The sequence below is a fragment of the Dermacentor albipictus genome, chromosome 7 (assembly GCF_038994185.2).
Source record: "Dermacentor albipictus isolate Rhodes 1998 colony chromosome 7, USDA_Dalb.pri_finalv2, whole genome shotgun sequence".
NCBI lineage: Eukaryota > Metazoa > Arthropoda > Arachnida > Ixodida > Ixodidae > Dermacentor > Dermacentor albipictus.
This window is the reverse complement of record NC_091827.1, coordinates 65,588,210-65,607,794: the sequence shown is the minus strand read 5'-3', so window position 1 is coordinate 65,607,794 and position 19,585 is coordinate 65,588,210. Positions and strand designations below refer to the sequence as shown.

General features: G+C 45.5%; 2 protein-coding genes across 4 annotated transcripts in view; one reads left to right on the top strand and one right to left on the bottom strand.

Annotated features, from left to right (window-relative positions):
- alph (protein phosphatase alphabet) overlaps window positions 1-6,616 on the top strand; it is a 34,605-nt gene extending 27,989 nt beyond the window's left edge. For all 3 annotated transcript variants that reach the window (XM_065455900.1, XM_065455901.1, XM_065455899.1), the window contains 4 exons: window positions 82-199; window positions 1,393-1,495; window positions 3,430-3,490; window positions 5,266-6,616. In XM_065455900.1, the coding sequence (XP_065311972.1) occupies window positions 82-199; window positions 1,393-1,495; window positions 3,430-3,490; window positions 5,266-5,319 (336 nt within the window). In that variant the 3' untranslated portion in view covers window positions 5,320-6,616. The remainder of the gene's footprint in view (window positions 1-81; window positions 200-1,392; window positions 1,496-3,429; window positions 3,491-5,265) is intronic.
- Window positions 6,617-13,128: 6,512 nt separating this feature from the next.
- LOC135921546 (mitochondrial genome maintenance exonuclease 1-like) lies at window positions 13,129-19,585 on the bottom strand. Its single transcript, XM_065455864.1, has 4 exons — window positions 18,762-19,585; window positions 18,055-18,271; window positions 16,107-16,239; window positions 13,129-13,531 (listed from the first exon to the last, which is right to left on the bottom strand). The coding sequence occupies exons 1-4, from the start codon at window positions 19,558-19,560 to the stop codon at window positions 13,373-13,375; spliced, it is 1,308 nt and encodes a 435-aa protein (XP_065311936.1). The 5' UTR covers window positions 19,561-19,585; the 3' UTR covers window positions 13,129-13,372.

Below are 19,585 nucleotides of genomic sequence, written 5' to 3'. Positions count from 1 at the left end.
AGCCTCCTTTCTTTCTTTTTTTTTTAACCTGTGTATACTTTACAGTTACTATGTCCTTGCCTGTCTTATCTTGACATGCAGGGGAGTAAGGACAACATGAGCATTGTCCTTGTGCTGTTTCCCGGTGCTCCATCGGTGAGTGACGAGGCACTGCAACATGACCGCGAACTGAATCAGCTCATTGAGAAGAGGATCACAGGCAAGTGATGATAGCAACCGCTTGGCCCAAATGAACATACGTTTATTCGCATATTCTTGTTATCGCTGCATGAGTGGACATGGATCATAACAGTTGGTGATGCGCTGACTGATGCATTCCCTCACTTTGATTCCACAATGCACACTGCGGTGACGTGCAGGTTGATCAATTGACCACATCTTTCAGGACAAGTTCATGGAGGCCTTTCTTTCATTAGCACAGTCTTATTAAAAAAAATTTTTGTTTGAGTGCAGGTCTTCTGCAAATTTGGATGGATGCAGCTGTAGCTAGGTGGGGCCACTAATTGTAACATTGACAGTGCTTTCGTGCTTGTGGACTTCATGTCTCATGAATGAGTGGCTATGCCACATACATGCTTGCCAACTTTGCCAAATTTTCTGTATCAGTGGATTTCGGCCCGCTATACTACTTTGCAAATTTTGAGTGAAGTTTAAAAGAAAAAAAGATCAGATCACAAAACTGCTTCACTCGTTGATCTCCATACCTTATGTTGAAGATCTGCTGGTAAAGGGAAGCCAGAGGGGTGCTTGCTTCAAGCAAGTTTACGCAGACAAATTCCTGAAGCAAGGGAAGTCGGCAACAGCAAAGTTTCGGGAAAGAAGTCAAATGTCATCTGAAGGCATTGCGTTGCTTGTCAGTCCCTGCTGTTCTAATTTGGCTGCTGCTTGTGTGGTGCGTCAGCAACGTTCAAGCAGCCGAAAAATTGGAACGCATTCACTGCGGCAGCACCTTTTTTAGTCTGTTCATGTGTGTTATGATCCATTGGTGGGACACCTGTCGTATTCCTCTGGTGCGACATGCCACATTGGTGAGCTACCTGGGAGTTGTGCTCGTTTGAAACTTACTCAAAGTGCAGAGAGATGGCGCCACGGCGTAGTTAAAAAGAAAATGACACGAAATTTTTTTTCTTTCTGTTGATTTCTGGCAAAGATGTCGATTGCATGCTGTGGGAAAGCCCAGTCGCACAAGGAGAATATGACAGGGAGAAGCCGCACAGGGCAGTCATGCGTGTGCCATGTTAGGGAAATACATGGTATTCCCTCTTCCCCTCTTCCTGTCTTTTTCTCTTGGTGTAATGTCCACGGAATCAACTCTTGGTCAATTTTGGATGTTTAGCGAATGAGGTAACTGACCAGCCGAGATTTTGTCTGACTGCTTTCTTCATATTTCAGAGATAGTTTCGGAGGGCTCTGACGCAGAGCTGAACAACATCATCCAGGCACTTGCTGAGGAAGACCTGCCCGGCCTCCCTCCCGGTGGAGGAATTCTCGCCAAGTAAGCGGAAACCGTTTCCAGGGCCAATTGAACTCCTCTGAACTGTGTAGTTCTCTGCTTGCATTGATTGCAGCAGCAAGCAGTTGTCAAAAGTTCGCTGTGCAGTTCTTCTGTTCTTCACACTATGTGTAACCGATGTCGCTATTTTTGGAATTGGCTCCTTGCAGGCATGCACTGTATGGAAAGACTAGAATAAAAGCAGCACAGCTGCCAGTGAGACTCTGCCACATTCTTTGTATTTTTGGCTACTTAAAACTACTGAAAAAAAAAAGATATCTTACAGATATTTGCAGAATGCAGAAATTATCTGGTCTGTATGCCAGTGAAGCTGCAATTTTGGAATGTCTGAGAAGTATGCAGTAATGTATAAAATTCGAAATTGCACATGTAAAGCAAATTCTTCAACCTTAGTAATGGAGATGTGACCAAAGTTCTGGAACTGTGGTGCGTTGTAGTGATTCTGCAAGAGTCTTGGGTATTTCAGTCGCTTTACATGGGTTCATTGCTTTCAAGGTAGCTTCGTCTAAGCATAATCTCTGTATTTTGAAAGTGTGGAAGTTTTGAAACGAATTGGTTACCTGTTGCAACAACAACAAATTGGTCGCCTGTTGCAACAAATTGGTCATCTGTTGCGATATGCGAGAGCCACTTTCTGCCTGCACCATCAAATTTATGTGGCAGCCGCCTTCAAATGCAATGTAAAATGCGGGAACATTACAGAATGGCGCTGTATCGAATGGGAACATAATACATAGGACTCAGCGGGACTTGGGTTGGGACCATGAAAACACAGTGCAGCAGCCAGGAAAACACAACAGCAAGGAACATATCAATGGGGTTTCACTGTAACAAGTTCAGGGCTGCAGTATTGCCTTTTCCACAGTATCTCGCAAAAGTGATCTACCGAAAATGCCGCTTCTGGTATAGCGAGCCTTTGCGAGAAATTTAACTGCTACTGGCACCTATTTTGAGAGGCTCTACGTAGTCTTTGTGTGGCCAGGGGTTTGTATTTTCATGAACTCGCTTATCTCTAAACTCCACTTATATTGAAATTGTTTCTGGTTTTTACAACTTCGATTTAATGGCGTTTTACTGTACTTAATTAACGTTGGCGAGTCACTGTTGTCGTTTTATATTTTGAGTTTTGGCCTATGTAGTCCCATATTTGAGTGCACCTAAGAACCAAAATGATATTCACGTCCACTAGTAACTGTTTGTTGTATACTGGTCCACTGCTTTGCACACCTTAGAGAGTTATTATTTTCCGCAAAAAAAAAAAGATTGAAATTGGGTGAAATGCTGAAGGCAAAGTGTATATGCCACTTTAATTGCGGCTGCATTCATGAAAGTAAACAGGCCATGCAAAATTAAAGGAATGGAAAGAAGGGCCAGACTCTCGTAAAGTGCACAGTGTAGCCTTAAGTCTACAATATTGTTCTCTTAAAGGGAACACAGAATTAATTCAAGTTAGCATGACTTTAACATTTATTCAGTTTCGCTGGGGCTAATAAAGTGCTCGATGTGATGCATTAAGCAGAGGCGCTTTGATAAACATTTCTCCAGTCTATATCAAATCTGAACTGCAGTCACAACTGAAATGTTAATTGGGTGTCTTCAGTTAGAACGAACTGTGATTTACATAGCCATAATGTGTTGTTTGTGAGCATGGGTTCTGAGTGAATATGCAGTTGGGAGTACGCTAAGGCCATGTTGGCTGTGATCCCTTCCAGTCCTATGTTACAAGGCAGTTAATGCTGCAGAATAGCTTGGCTGGTGCATAGACCAATAAACTGGGGTTACACGCAGTGTCACAATTCGGCAACTACATTGTAATCTAAGTGTTGGCTCATGACGTATGCGTATTTCTGTCTGGTATGGCTTGGCAAGTTTGAAACATGTAATCGAGCCTTGTCGCCCACCTTTTCCACTTCTAGGAGGAGTTTCATCGAGGAAGTGTACAGCAAGTTAAAACCCCCGTCCACGTCATCAGAGTCGGTATGAGATCCCTCTGCTTTATATTGGGCCAACCCTGATCAATTCGTCAGCAATCACTTATGTTTTTTTTTTTCTTTTTAACATTTTCACACCTGTAGTGACAGTGAATAAGCAGCAGGTGCAAAACTGTGAGTCAGTGATTTAATTCTTTGTTCAGTGAACTTGTGCCCAGAATAACAAGCAAGGCACCGGTAGCGCTATTGTCAGTCATCAGAATCTTATCTATGGGTCAAGTGCGTTGGCTATGTATAGGTGGCTTATCATACATTTTAGCGTAATCACTGGTCCTTGCATACTGGCACATTTTGTGACTATAGATAGGGGGGAAATTGTCACCAGAAGAAAGATAGACAATCTGCGTGTGTCAGTACTTATCATCTACACAGTGGCCCGGTGGCTAGATGTTCTGCTACTGGGCACAGGGTCGATTCCTGGCCTCGGATGCTGGATTTCAATGGGGGCAAAATGTGAAAACACTCGTGCTTAGTCACGTCCACCTTAAAGGACAACAGCTGGTCAACATCAATCTAGAAATCTCCACTACACTGTCACCAAACATGTTGGCGACTGAGGTTCAATCACATACAGCTGGTACTGCGATTCGTCAGCACGGCAGTCTACATAAATCCTGCTATAACGGGTTCACATTGCAGAAGGATCAATCACATGCCTTATGAGGTACACTGGGTCATCTTGTGGCTAGCATTCACACAACAGAAAAGGAGATGAGCCAACCCTACTTGCTCCAGAACAAATGGGCTGTAGTGCAAATGTGTTGGAATACTGCGCACTTTCACTTGCAGCCACCCAGCTAATTGTGTGAACCGGGTGTTTTTGTTTGCACACGTTTCAATTCAGCGAACAATTTTAATTGAAGAGGGTCATTGCCAGGGTAAGGCTTTGCACCATCTGTGTTTTGATATTTGTAGCCGAAAAACTCCAACAACAATTCGGCCTTCAGTTGCATCGCAAATCCTTTATGCGGACCAAGTGATGAGGTCATGGGAACAGGTAACATGCCAGGATATGCTATTTTCATGCTCATCACAATTCCTTCAGTCATGTGAATGCAGCATTAGTGACAGGGATATCTGCTGATTGTTAACATAGCACTCATACGAAAGACTGATTGGAGTAGGTTTTTTGTTTTTGTTTCACTTGTCAAGTTACATTTCTTACAATTTCGTGTGCCACATTAGTTGGTGCATAGCCAGTCTTATTGCTTCTTGTTTGCTGTAATAGTATTGGAAGATGTGAATCTGATGCTGACAGCGTCTGCAGCTTTAAGACGTGTGAGTGTACCGTACAGTTATGCACTGCACACAGTTTGCACCATGGATATGTAGCTGCAGCAATCTGCTGCCAAGCACGAGGTCGCTGGGTTAAATCCCGGCCAATGTGACTGCATGCCGGTGAGGGTCGAATAGCGAAACATTTACATACTTCAATTGGGTGCATGTAAACAACCCTCGGGTTGCTGCCTTCCACTGCGGTGCCTCCCATGGCCAAGGCATAGCATTGGGACATCAATACCTTTGTCACAGGAGCACTCGTAGACTTTGTTAGGCTAATGGAATGGGAGACTATCTAAAGGATCAATAATAATACTATGTTGTCTGCATGTACAAGTACAGGCTGGAAATGAGCACATCTGGCTGCATTCCCACGCTGAAAAATTATTCAGCTCTTTCTCAGATCCTGTGGTTTGCAAACTTTTGATGCCAACTGTACAATAAAAGTTGTACCTTAGACATTTTTTTCTTTTGATTTGGCAGGTGAAGAGCCAGTCACAGGATTGTGAACAAGCAGAGGAAGCAGCAAACCATTGAGAGGAATGGATGCTTTCGTCAACACAAAACGGAGCGTCGCTATGAAGTGTCCTCCATCGCATCACCTTTTTTTTTCCCCCGTGAAAATGTGGCTGCCGATTACGACCGTCAGGGACTGCTTGGCAGCAACGGCAACCATAAGCAAACCAACCGCTCACGAACGGCTGCCAGCAACAAATCGAAGGAAAGCAGGAGAGACGTCGGAAGACTTTGCTTGGCTGCGGACTGGTAGTTGTTGATGGCCATCAGCGCCATCAAGCAACCTTCGCAGAGCGGTAATTGGGAGAGAAATGGCGGCTAGCCACCGACCGACTGGCTGACTGACCGGTGTCAACTTGTGTAGTGTGTGCGTGTGCGTGGCAGGTGTTGACACATCGGCATCCCCTCCCCTTTTTCCCTTCCTTACTTTGCATAGTCTACTACCGCCTTAGGTTTTTCCATTCATTTGTTTTCAGCAAAGAACTTTATTTTTCCGCCCTTTGTAAGATGCAAACACGCAGACTGCACATCACTCACTCATTCATTCTCACTCACTCAAATCACCCTTGACAGGCGACGCAACGTGCATCGTCGACTAACGCAGATGCACTCACACAGGAAAACAATACATGAAGAGAAGGGTCATGTAGGTTCGTTTTAGTGCAACGCAGCCCACTTCGCCCTTTTTCGTCTGTTTTTCTTATTCTTTTTTTTTTTCCACATTACGTCGACGTGATTTCCCTTTGCGCATTACCTCCCTCTCCCGTTCCTCTGCTGCCTTTCCGTCTACCCTAGCATACCATCGTCTCCACGATTTTCACATCATCCCCAGTGTTGTACAATGACCGTTGTTACAATTACCATTACAATGATTATTATATTATTGTCGTCGTCGGAATCGTGAACGAGGGCCGTGGTGACTTTTTTTCTTTCCTTCCTCAAAGTTTCCTTTATAAACGCGCAGCAGGGACGCAGAAGAATAGTGGCGGTGTGCGTGACTTTGTGTGTGTGTTGTGTGTGCACGTGCTGCACGTAATTGGTAGCAAGAGAGCAACCAAATGTCGGGGCTGAATCCTGTCTTTCTTGTTTGAGTGTTGTTGTTTCTTTTTAAGGATTTCGTCGAGCAGTGATTTTATGCCTACCCCATTTTTTTTCTTTCGTGTTTATCTTTCTCCTCCTCCCCAAGTTTTTTTTTTTCTTTTTTATCCTTATTATATCTCGGCGTTGTTAGGTTTTTCTCAGCGTTGACGGGTATTTCGCCACGGCTCAGCAGGAGACAAGCACAAGGACAATAATAAAAGAAAAAAAAATCCCTGAAGTGTTTTCTCTTTTTGGTTATTGTTCTTTTATTTGTGCATTGAGAAGAAAAAGCAGCAGACCTCAGGAAATCATTCAACTCGTTTGCTGCAACAGTAGCAGGCTTTTCACAGCAGACACTGCTGTCTTTGCAGGAACTACTTCATAGTGGTGTTGCAAGCACTTAAGTATAAACCCCATGCAAGCGATCTTATGCACGACAGCAACAGGCAACTCAATGGAGATGGCTGTCGCATTCGTTCGTCGCCTACAGGTCATACCCCATGCGAGTGATGACTTCGAGCGACGTCTCCCTGGTGTTGCCGGTATGAGGGCAGCAGTATAGCAATATAGGCACCGAAACTAGCGTGATGCATGCTTTATTAATTTAAGTTAATGTATTTTACTCTAAAAAGCAGCGTACAATATTTCTGAGGGTCTTGCAGTACGTTCTTATCCTTGCACGTATAAAAATTCAATAATTTGCTCCTTCCGTGCGACGATTGGTAGTACTCAAGTTATGTACATCCAGTTCCGGCTTTGTACTATTGGCTAGTTGCTCATTGCACTGCCAGGCGACAAGCGACGAATTCTAGATTTCTAGAACCGAGCGATTGAGCAACAAGACCAAGCAATCTGTGCAAGGGACGGCCCCGTTTTATCGCTCGAAGCTGTCGCTCGTCACTGTCGTGCTTAATATCGCTCTCATGGGGTTTAGCCTTTATAGTGCGAGCAGATTAACAGAGAGCTATAACCGATTAAGTGCTCACTTATAACTGATACTTTATTCTGGCACATTCTCGACTAATATATTGTTAATGGCATTCACACCAGCGGCCGACAGAGGTTGTGCATCTGAGTTGGTTGCAAATCATTGTCTTAGTCTAAAAGTGGACAATTTCGGGAAGTTGCTTACTGACCGATTCTTCAACTGCGTGACTGGAGTCTCTGCTGCTTAACCAATCTACGAGAGCAGGACATCGAAGTATGCCGATGGTCAAAGGGTGCCGTGGCTGTGCAAGCAAACGTGAATGGCAGAAATTGCGAGACATTTCGGTGTGAACATCAGTTGCGAATTGCGGGTCTCTGCCAATTGTCGGTGTGATCCCTGCCAGTGGTAACGATTGGTCAGTGTCCCATCCCGTCTACTTACGCTGTATGTACTTGCAGGATCGTAGCAACTAGACCAAAAAAACGTCTTGGCTTCATAGCGATGTGCACACATTGTTATGTGCACACATTGTTGTCTTTGTTGCAACAGTGTAAATTGTTGTGGCCTCCAAAATATTTGCACGAATTTCCATCGCTCTTTGTGTATAGGACACAAAACCTATCGCAAAGCGCCAAAGCTGGATGATAATGCAGTGGGTAGCATGTCCGGCTCCCAACTGCACATTGCCACGGGGGCAAGAGTTGGAGCCAATCCCAAAAACGAGGTAGTGGTGGGCATATTTTCCATTTTAATACTGTGTACTGAGGGCAGTGATGAAGTGGCCCGATGAATGACGACGATAGAAACACCATGACGGAGAGGATGTATAGGTAGACATGGCAAACACTGTTCCGAAGCCCTTGAAGGGCCCCAAGCCACCTCTGAAATTTCAAATTTTGAGAACATGCATCATGTATAGAGTGCTGCGACATTCATCTTTGCCAAAGATGGCAGCACTGCGCACTGCAGGAAAGCTACGCATTCAATAATCAATCCCATTATCTTTTCTAGGAGTTTCCCATCCCGTCCCATATGTTTATGCCAGAAGCATCATGCACATGATGCTGCCAGTGTAAAGGCTGCTGATTGGAGGACTGAAAAAGGACAAGAGTGCCAACTTGAGATCTGGTTATGTTTCCCAAGGAGAGGGGGAAGGTGGCTCACTCGTCTGCTACTGATCCTTCTGTGAAGCTTCTGTTCCATCAGCATTGTGCGGAGGGTGATCAGAGGCAGAGTATAGAGGAGCCCTCCAGGTTCTCGTTCCTGGTTAGCTGTTGGGACGTGCAGCTTTGTCAGATGATTTAAGTAGCTTTCATGCCACTGCACATAGTTGACAAGAGTAGAATGCAGTGAGGAGAGAGCACTTGAGGGAAGGGTAGCAGAGGCGTGATAGCAGCCATATCGAGTTATCAAATTCCTGCAACTTTGTTAGCACAGCATCACCTTGAAAAATTCTTGCGGCTGTATGTAACATTGCAGGCTGGTACAAAGCTGCCACTAGACTATGCATGACAAAATTTGTATAGATATAATATCGATCATCACATAAATATGAATATATTTATTTAAATATAATTTGGTTAGTCATGTTTTATTTCAATGGAGTATTCTCCTGTGGGAGCGAGGACTACAGAGTCGCCATCTGTCGGAAGCGCCTCCCTTGCGTAGTATGAGGGATCACGCGGCGCGCTTCTCATTGGTTTGGCTTACGGCGTGGCAGTCCTCCTAAACATTTCTGTAAGTACTCTCAAAACGGGGGAAGTTTCTTACTGTGGAAATAATAATCTTGGGCAAATCGAAAGCACGAAATCGTTTACAGACCCTTATCTGTTTGCCGAATACTTGTAATGAACGCCACCGCGCGCGATCGCCGCGATGCAGTCTCCCGAACCGGCTTCTTGCATGAAAGGTAGGCAAACGCTGAGAGCAAACTATGTTAAATATGTTCTTATATTAGGCTGGCTGTATAACCTAATGGAGCATATACTAGAATGAATCCTATCGATGCAGCGATCGCACGGGTTCGCAACAACCCACTGCGCGTCTGCATGCATGTCCGCGCACAATGTTTTGCTTTCGCTGTGAGCGCGTTTTCATACCGTGCCGTGAGCTTTAGGCCGCAGCATGTGAGCATTTGACAGCACACTAGCAGCCATAGTTGCGTGGACGCTATCAGAACTTTTCAAAAATAATTTCGTTATAGAGTCATCGACGCCAGGTACGGCGACTGTGATGCGCCGTCGCGACGATTCAATCTTCTTTTGTCTTCTAAATTCTTCGACATTTCAATATTATTTCTCAAGTTGCGTCGCACTGTATGTTTATCGGTCTTCTCAGCGTGCGATTTCGCTCTGCATCTTTTTCGTGATCCAGTGCATTAATTCATAACACATACACGACCATATATGCCATATGCCTTTTTTTTTTTAATGCGCTTCTTACCGCTCCCTTTCCGTTCCAGTGAACTTGCCAGTATCTAGCATCAAGAAGTTCATAGACCAAACCGTCATGACATGAGCGGGGCAGCAGGCTCGGGCGACCGTCTCAATGCGCGTTTTCTGCTACTCGCCGAACATCGCGCAGTCCGCGGGCGCCGTAGCAGAAATCTTCCTCGCGTCTGTGCTTGCTGCGTACCCGAGTTGTAGCGGATACCCGAGTTGTAGCGGAACTTAGGACCGGCTGTCTGCCGGTCCTAAGTTTCGCGAGCCAAGCTTCGGGCAGCTTCTTGTCCTGCGGCTACGTATGAATAAGGCCGACACCGGGCTCGCTTGCGTAGGTCCGGCACAGCGGCACCGAGCAGTAGCCTACCATGCTGCACGCTTCCAAAGGCAGCCACTACCTATTATAGTGCGTTCAAATGTTGCGAAACTGACACCCAAGGCGGGAAAGCCTTACCACTTAATCAGAACCGCAGCGCAGGCGGTACATTAAACCTTCGTTTTCACCTCGCTTCGGCGGTTGCGAAGCAGCCGACGCGGCCGCTGTGTCCACGTGATCTCTCATGCCACGTCACGCCTACGGTGGCGCCAGCTTTTCCAGTGGTGGAGCTCGCCCCCAATAGTACAAAACCGAAAAGACCGGATCTGGCACAGTATAGTAAAATCTTGTTGACTCGGAAAATCGGATAATTCGGACTCGTCATTTAGCCCCGTCAGAGGTATGCATTTAATGCAATCAAATTTGTTAATTCCGTGGTATTTGGCCGCACATCGGTTAATTGGAGCAAATGTGCGACGCAAAAGAGCAAAGACCTTGCGAAGGTCCAACCGAGATGGAGCGATGGAGGCCGCATCGCCATAGTCATCAACAGAAATCGTATATGAATGACAGCAATGCCGAAACTAGCCACCATAGCCTCCATAAACTCTTCGTGTCTTTAAAACTCTTATTAGTGCGTTCACCACCACGCATGACACCGAATTAGCCGCATGCCTTGGTTATATTAACTATCTGGTAGCCGCCATTTATGATCGTGTTCACAGCGACTGTGGTTTCGTTCGCAGCGGTTGTGGCTAACAGTAGTTCCATTTTGACTCGGCGTGCGCGTCGGTCGCGTGTCTTCAGAATCATGTTCAGAACTGCACTAATGTCTCATTTCAGGAATCGCCAGCTGTTTGTACGCAGGCGCGAATACAAGTGAGTGCGAGAGACATGGTGAAAAACAAAATCTGGGGGATTTTGCTCCTTGACCCACAAGGTCGGCATCCATGTCGATGGCGACTGTGGTTTCGTCCGTAGCGATTGCAGCTAACAGTTTGTTTTGTTCTAACTCGTTGCAAAGCTGTCGAGGATGAAAAGCGTCGGCTACATTGCGAGTGACAGACGATCTGTTGACGACCAGTCTCCTGGCAAAAAATTAATTGCGATGTGCGCGCGGTGGCGAAAAGCGTGTAAGACGCGCGCCGCAGCCATACTACAAAGTCGCGAGACCAGAGCTTAGCAGCTGCGAAAGTCAATCAGTCATGAGATGACGAGAATTGCAGCTTTCGCACTGCTTTTCTGCAAAATAGAAACTGAATTCATCATTCAATAATAAAAGTGTGTTGACATAGTAAGCATATGTTTTTTTTCTTGATGCCCTCGATAATTCGACAGTCAGTTCACTCGGGACATTTTTTTTTTGGTCCCATGAAATCCGAATTAACGAGGTTTTACTGGCTATAGTGAAGAAAATTTGCATGCTAACTGGTTCAAAATGTATGGATTTTGGTGGCAAGAGATGTAGCAAAATAAATGGTAGCAATAAACTACAATTGCCGACTGATTTTTAGGACCTGCATGCTTATTCGGACTTTCTCACGGCACCGCACTACCTGTTCATAGAACCCATGTGCAACGGAAATCAACATTTCCGGTGCTGCACGGTGTGCCTCTTGATGTGGCCGCGAATGACGTACTGTAAATGGCAGCTGTGAGCTCGGCACGAAACCACAACTTGGTCTGCCGACTGCTGTGAAAGCGGCATTGCTTAGGCCTAGCGGCCTAGGCAGTACAGCTGCGACGAAAATTTGCCAACAGCTGGCGGAGCGATTGGCGACAAGCTGTCGCAAGAAGCTCTTCAATATTTTTGGTCTAGTACCTCATGAGCGATCGAGCACAAGATCACACGTGCACTACACTACGGCCAAGTGCTAACGCAGAGTCGGGTCTTGTGCCCAAAAAATCAGTTGGCAATAGAGAGTATTAGAATTGGGGGCCCAAGCGGCTTGGGGACCCAAGAAAATTGCGCGCCACAAGTGCGCATGCGCAGAACCCAAGACCCAAGAATTGAAAACTAGCGTGGGCCCCCAAGCCGTCTTGGGCCGCCCTCGTGGGTGACAGCGATGGCGTACAGCAGATGGTCGCAGAGCAAACTTTATTTACTTCGACTGATTTTCGCTATTTCACGCGGGTGAACTCGCAGTTTTTTCGCAGCGCGTCACAAGAAAACAGAAACTAAGAGCACTTGGCTTTGATTGGCTTTACTTGGCTTAGAATCGCACACTTAATTCGTAATGCTAACCGGTACTAACACAGTTTCTTACATTTCATTGTTCGTTCTTTTTGCTCAAAAATGCATTCTGTTTGTTTTCACTTGTAAGACAAGAGGTTCATTTTCTTTCTTTCAAGCACCTTTCTATTTTCCACACTGCGGCGCCCCGAGCGCTCAACCCAATCCTCAAGCTCTGCTGCTCACCTAGACCCAAGAGCAACCGACACAACGCGGCTTGGGGGCCCAGAGCCTTGTGCCCCCAATTCTAAAACTCTCTAATTACTCAAGGTCAATTTGAAATGCACGGAGAGAAAAAAAAAAAAACCTTGTTGACATGGCACATTCTGCACTTTGGGTCGCGACTTTGGTTTGGTTGAACTGCAGCTGCCTGTGCGATAACACTGATCGTATTGTTGCATATTAGCCATGGCACAAAGCTCGTGTATGTAATTTATTGTTCCTGTGCCACCATATATGCACAAGCAGCTGACGTGCCATAAAAATGTGCAGGAGACCCTCAGCTAGCCTGTCGTAGGCATCATGCTTATGTTTCTTTCGCATAGAAGTAATAGCGAGTTTGTTTTTCGCCAATACTAGTGTGTATGTGCATATTGGACATAACGAAGGCATTTCCGTGTCAAATGCAACTTCATTATAATGAGACTCTACTTATTAACAAATATATCAATTAAATTCTAAATCATGCATATTAATTTAACTCTAGTGCCGTACAGTCTGCCTCAACAGTTTATCACAAGGATTTGGTATCCATTGTCACCAACTAGCAAGAGGTGTTGAATCTTGACACCACAGTGCTCTCTACATGTGGAACACAATATCAGCTCACTGCTACATGTTAACATACCTTTAATTTTCAGAAGGGCATTGTTCATTCCATAGTAAAATAAACTGCTCTTGTATGTGCAAATGCCATTGAATTTTTTTTTCTCCATATGTCGTACAGCGCTGCTGAAGACTGGTGCCTGCTGTTCTTCATTATAGCTCCAAGGCAAAGACCGGAGGATTGCACAGCTGTATTGTTCAAGTGGTCAGTCCATGACGGTATAAAACGCACACAAAATGTTCTCAATCTATTATCCAAACATCATTTCGCCCTGGTGCAGCTGAATCCAGTAGGTGCGTATCCTCTGCAGCCATCTTTGCCAGTGCCTCTGACAAAGTGCAGGTCCGAGGTGATGAACCTGGCATGGACTGCCGTCTTCATAAGCAATCACGATCATGGCATCTCGGACCTGGGTTTGTTGCAAGCCAAAAACAAAGCAAGAGGGGTCACTGCTAATGATGAAGTCGGCGGTAGAATCTAAACGTGCCACAAATTAATTCTGATACGGAACTGTATGGTACAATGCCAGCCAGGTGACCTAATATACCTGTGTCGCACCCTCTCTCCCTACATAATTCAAATACTGCATTCACATCGTGTGCAATGTGTTCTTGAAAAGTTTATTAAAATGTTAAAGCATGCAATGTTGAAGCAGCTGAAAGAGAGAAATAACTTTATGTAGTTGGCAGATTGGCAAGGGGGCCAACCCTGCCTAGATAGCGGCCAGAAGCCCTTGGGTTCTGGCAGCAACCTTGGCCTGCTGGACGGCCAAAAAATAGTCTTCGGGCGCCAAGCTGAATGAATAGCACGGTCTCCCACTGCTTCCCATCCTTAATTTTTCGGCCCTGTTAGGGCACCCGAGGGCAGGACCAGATAATGCGATCCAGGTATGCCCTTTTTTGACAAAATTTACATTTGGCCGAATATTTTTCTGGATGATAGCGACCGGATTTGGATACGTATTGGTTTGAATGAAGTACCACACTAGTGCCTTCTGCTTATTAAGTGATGGGTATGTGGGGGGAAAACGCATCCTGCCCAGTCTGTAATGGTTAGTTATCTCCCTGTAGCCAACCATCCGGTCCCCTGTCAGCGCCAGCCGCTCAGCTTGTGAGTGCTCGAGCCCCAGTGTCGGCATTTTTTCCGGCATCAAGTGTAGAAATAGACTGAGTTCAATAAAATAATGGCAAGCCTATAAGGTTGATTGATTATAATATGAAAGGTACACACATATTGCAAGTGTATGTAATATATTTATTTACACAGCTAGGTTCCCTTTTCATGAGATATTACATGAGGGCACAAGTGCAAATTTGCCGACAGAAGGTGCTATGTCTAATACAAAATAAGATGAACAAACGTGCAAGTAGGTTGTACTGCTCAAGGCACTCATAAAATATATTGCAGTAGAACCCATCTGGCGGTGAATGAGAATGTTGTCAATGTGAGAGCATTTGAATGAAGACATCATTAAAATTCTGTGGCTTCATGTGCCAAAACCATATGATATGATTATGAGGCATGCCGTAGTGGGGAACTGTGGATTAATTTTGACCACCTGGGGTTTTTAACGTGCACCCAATGCACGGCTTGGGGGCATTCTTGCATTTCACCCCCATTGAAATGCGATCGCCGTGGCTGGGATTTGGTCGCACTCTCTCGGTCTTAGCAGCGCAACGCCATGTCCACTACACCACGACGGCAGGTGGGTATGCGAAGAAATGTTCTTGCATTTAAATGCTGCAAGTGCTCTAGCATTTAAAGCACCAAGACATGAAAAAAAAAACAAAGCTGACTGAATTTTTTAGAACAAGGCCACATAGGTATTTAGTTATTCCATAAGCGCTTGAGAGGTTTAGTGGTGTGCTACTACTTCTGCACTAGCAATCGGACACAATGAATAGAGTAATACCTGTGTCACACGGGCACATTTGGAAGGCCTTCCAGTCGACGGCCTTCGAAACGCCACAGCTCTATAGACTCAAAGCAGTTGTCGCGCTGCTACACGGCACTTTTCAAAGTCCATTGAGTGGTTCAGGCGTGTCTCACCAAATTGTGTGGCGCTGCGAATTTTTATTTTCGTTTTCATGTCACAAAAAGTTAAACAACATTAAAACCACTATAATTTCTTTTATGTTTGTTCATACATTAAAAACATTGTTTATACATTGCCATAGATATATGTTTAGTTTTTAAGTTGTTGAGTAGCAAAACTGCGGCAACATTTGCGTCGCTGCACGTTGCTGTTGTCAAGAGTATGTGCAGTTCGCACATATCAAGTGGATAGAATTCTTTATTTAATAATTAATAACACTCATATATAGTATTTTGGTTTGATTTGTTCTTTCCAACCGTGAGTTAGAGCACACTGTGAACGAGAGGGCATGTTCGCGCTGTTTCTGTTTCCGTTGCTCAAAGGCCATCGAGATAGAGTTGTAAGGTGCTCCGTTGACTCGATAGACTGTAGACTTGGTGGCCGTCAAATCGGCCCATGTAGCAGCTCGAACTTGACCTTTGAGTCAAATGACTATCGGTTGGAAGGCCTTCCAAACGCCCGTGTGACACGGGTATAACTTGATTCTAAATGGGTGCGAGGGCAGCAGTTGGTATGAACGAGAGTCGACAGATGATGCCACCTAGGTGATTAGGTGGTGTCATCTGTCACGAGCAATGCAAAACAGTGGCTTGTTCTAGGCTGTCGTGCCATGCAACATGACAGGTTCCAAGCCATTCTCAACAGTCACACCAACTGTGTGCTACGAAAGGGTGGCCGACTTAATAGAAACGCATGCCGCACTGCATTGCATGCAAACTCGGACACACTAGACAGTGGCGGCGTCTGCAACACCTCACAATACTAGTCTCGTCAACACCAAAGCCTGACTTCACAGAGGTAGTACACATTAGCACCTGCTGCATAAAACTGGGTTGTAAAGCTAGACGAATTCAACCTTAATTTTGGAGGCAAAGGGAGCCTTTTCCACCTGAATTTTGTAGTTGTCGTCGTAGTTGAGGGCACCAACATAGGCTGCCACTTGCAACGGATTGTCGTAGGTATCCGACAACAGTGGCTTTGGCTTCTTGGATGTCTTCCAGTCGATCAGCACAAGCTCATCCCTGCCAAATGCATTGATGGAAAATGAAGACAACGAGAATGCTACATCAGTGCACCAAAAGCATGTAAAAGGCTATACAATACTTAATATGTGCAGTGCAGATTAATATGGCTCATCTCCTAACCTAACTACATTTTCTGGCCTCCGTAACTAGCATTCACTAAAGTCTTTCTTCATGATACGACCACCCATCCTTGATGATCGAGGGAAACTTTCAGGAAAGACAAGAAATTAGTGCGAAAGGTAGTGCACGCTTCCTGCAGCAACGCCAGTCTCTTCAGCTTACTAGCTGTTTCTATTTCACTGATTGGTAAATTGTAGCGAAATACGAATATTATAAAAAAGATAACTATGTTGTACTTTATAAAAATATGCAGTTCGGCCAATTCTAGTGGACTTTCCTTGATGAGAACAGACTGAACCTGACCAATAAAACTGCTTAATAAGATATTCCACCAACTAGCACAATGTTAAGTTATGCTTGATGATGCTGGGCTAGGCCAGCTGATCGCTAATTTTGAGGTGGGCACTACAGAGCAGGGTTCGCACATTTGTTACCCTGTTTGTTGCAAGAGATTTAAACAAGAACCGAGCAACCTACTCCAGCTGCTTTTATCCTGCAACTAAATAATCTTTTAGCACACCACAAACATTGCAAGGCATAAAACAAATGCTGCAAAGTTTCTAAAAGGGTAACCTAGCAATCTGGGGCCGTATTCTGAAATGATTCATTTTGGTGGTACTATCGCTGAGGCGATAGTTCGCCATCAGGCGGACACTGACTGGTTGTATTGATCAAAATCAGATGAGCCATGTCATTCGTGTGCTCAACCAGCCAATCAGCGTGCACCTGAGGGCGAACTATAGCCGAAGTAGATCGGCCCCAGGGTTGATTTAATGTGCTTATAATGTTGCTCTACTAAAGGGTGTCATTAAAGGCAATCATACCCTGAATGGAATGCTCTTTCATGTACCGCTAACAGCTTGCTATATGGACCAACATAGAGCAGCAGTATGGACCTATGCGTATATGTCTGCGATCTCAAAAAGACGGAAAAATAATTTCATATTTGCACTGTGCATGGCCTTCGAGATGGCGGCAGCATGCTGTGTGGTATAGTTTACCGTGTTTGCTACGAGCGCTACTGCCACCGTAACACTCAAATTCTGACCGGGGCTTTGCTTTCTTGGCTTCTCTGCTGTGTAGCTTCCTGCGTGCTAGCAAAGACGAGAAGAGAGAGAAAGGCGGGTGTCGGTGCAATCACTCGAATTATAGTTGAAGGATTTCATAAATTTCTGCAGCATGAGATTCGAGAAATGACGTCCTTTAATAGTGAAGTCATTCTATGATTAGTTAGAGAAGTGTTTCGAGCTCCTCTAACCATGGCACCTCGCACAGCTCAACGAGATAGTTTAAAATTATAGTTTTGCAACTAGTACATTCCAACCTTCATTTAACAAAAACTGACATAACGATGCAAATCTTAAATGTTTCTTGCCAGTAAATCAGCATGTAATGGCATGTACTGCGAGCATGTAATGCTTATAATGAATACTGGATATAATAAAGGTATTTCCATTTCGGATGCGGCTATAACAGGGTTAGACTGTAGCGCGTGTTGCATATGTTCAATGTCTGCGGCCTGCCCTGGGCCTATCATTTCACTACTCAGCATTTTCATTTGGAGTAGTGTGCTTCCAGGCAAATTGTCGCAGTTTTCATAAAGAGCCCATCCCTTTCTAAACGAGGATCTGAGTCCTCGTTTAAAGCAATCAAGTTCCCACAAACTACAAGCAGCGGTGGCAAAAGACGCACCGGCACATGGCCACGCAGTCGAGGATTCCGCGATACTGTAAGTGTGGATGGCACACAGCGCTTTCCAGATGAGCCACCTCGCTGACTTCGGGCCAAAAAGATTCGAGGCTTCTCCAGTGACCCTCGTTCTCAGGCTGCACCACGATTTCCTCCTTTGGCGTCCCGCCGAGCAGGTCACGGATGTTGACGTGCAGTGACTTGCCCTGGCTGAGGATCGCTGTGAATGAGAAAAAGGAAAAACCACGAACTGATAAAACAAGTGACTCACAGAAGACGTGACTGAAGTATGCGTATGCATGCAATACGAACAACATTTAAAAAAAGAATATTAACATTCGATGTGCCCTTACTTTTATTATATGATGTTAAATTTGTTCTGGTAACATTCTATGCTGTCTTTTTCATTTTCTTTTATTATATGATACCTAATTTCTTCTATTTGAGCTCTCTTGTACTTCTAATAGCCGGTCTATATTCTGTTCAGAAAGATGTAGAAAATTTCTAAATATCTGACTGTCGCATGCATGTTGCTATGTACAGTATGGGTCCCCTTGACAGTTCTTAACTTTGGGACACCCTATCGTTGTGTTAATACTGTACTCTGCTCAAATAAAAAGCCGCAAAAGTCTGGTCTGTCCATGCAAATCAGGCCTTGCGTAGCCCACGGATAAACAAGGCGCGTAATACCGGATTCCGTACGTCCTTACATTCCTGGTACTTCTTGAAGCTTTCCGCGCCCATTTCGGCCACCATCTTCTGTTTCCACTGCTCCAGGCGGAACCTTGACTGTTCGTCCATGGTATCCTTCAGTATGGTCGTCACACTGGGGTACCTGGTTGTTTTGCGAGAGTCCTGCGGCGCGTCTTGCGGCGTCGTTGTTATTGTTGTTGTAGCCTGTGGCGTCGTCGCCACAACTTCTTCGCCGCTCGCGGGTCCGTCGTCGTCGGGCACGCCGTCTCGCAGGAAGTTGAGCAGAGGAAAGTTGAGCGTCGCCTCAAGGTCGAAGCTCTTCGTCGGAACGCTGATGTTGACCCTCTGCTCGGCGTCCTCGCTCGCAACTGCCAGCCGCGCCGCTTCGTCGTCGGTCGCCGTCAAAGCGTCGAGCAGTTCGGCCTCCAACTGGATTCTGTACTCGCGCTCGCCCGCCCTGGCAATCCTCGCCGTTTCGCGCTCTTCGCAGGCCAACCTCGAGGCTTTCATGCGACGAGGAGTGCGTTCGTCAAGGTAACTCAGCCGCAGCCCTTTGTCGAGCTTAGTACCCTTCGTCGACTTGAGCACGGGCCCGTACAGAGAGAAGTTTTCGAAGTTGAATTTCTTGACCGCTTTCGCGGCACTCGCAGGGTTCTTAGTTGCCCGTGCTTTGGCGTCCCCCTCCGAAGCAGTAAGCGGGATTTTCGTCGCTTTCGTCGATTTCATGCATTTGCACGCTGTGTCGCGTACAAGCGCCGAGTGGCGCGCGAAAGACTTGCAGACGACAAACTTTGCGGCCATGGCAGCCGCCATCATGATCTGACATGTCTTGTTTTATGGA

Coding starts and splice junctions, on each gene's coding strand:
- LOC135921546 (XM_065455864.1), bottom strand. CDS start 19,560: ATGATGGCGGCTGCCATGGCCGCAAAGTTTGTCGTCTGCAAGTCTTTC. Junction 16,240..18,054: donor GACTGCGTGGCCATGTGCCG/GTGCGTCTTTTG, acceptor TGCATTTGGCAG/GGATGAGCTTGTGCTGATCG. Junction 13,532..16,106: donor ACGACAACTACAAAATTCAG/GTGGAAAAGGCT, acceptor CAACAAACCCAG/GTCCGAGATGCCATGATCGT.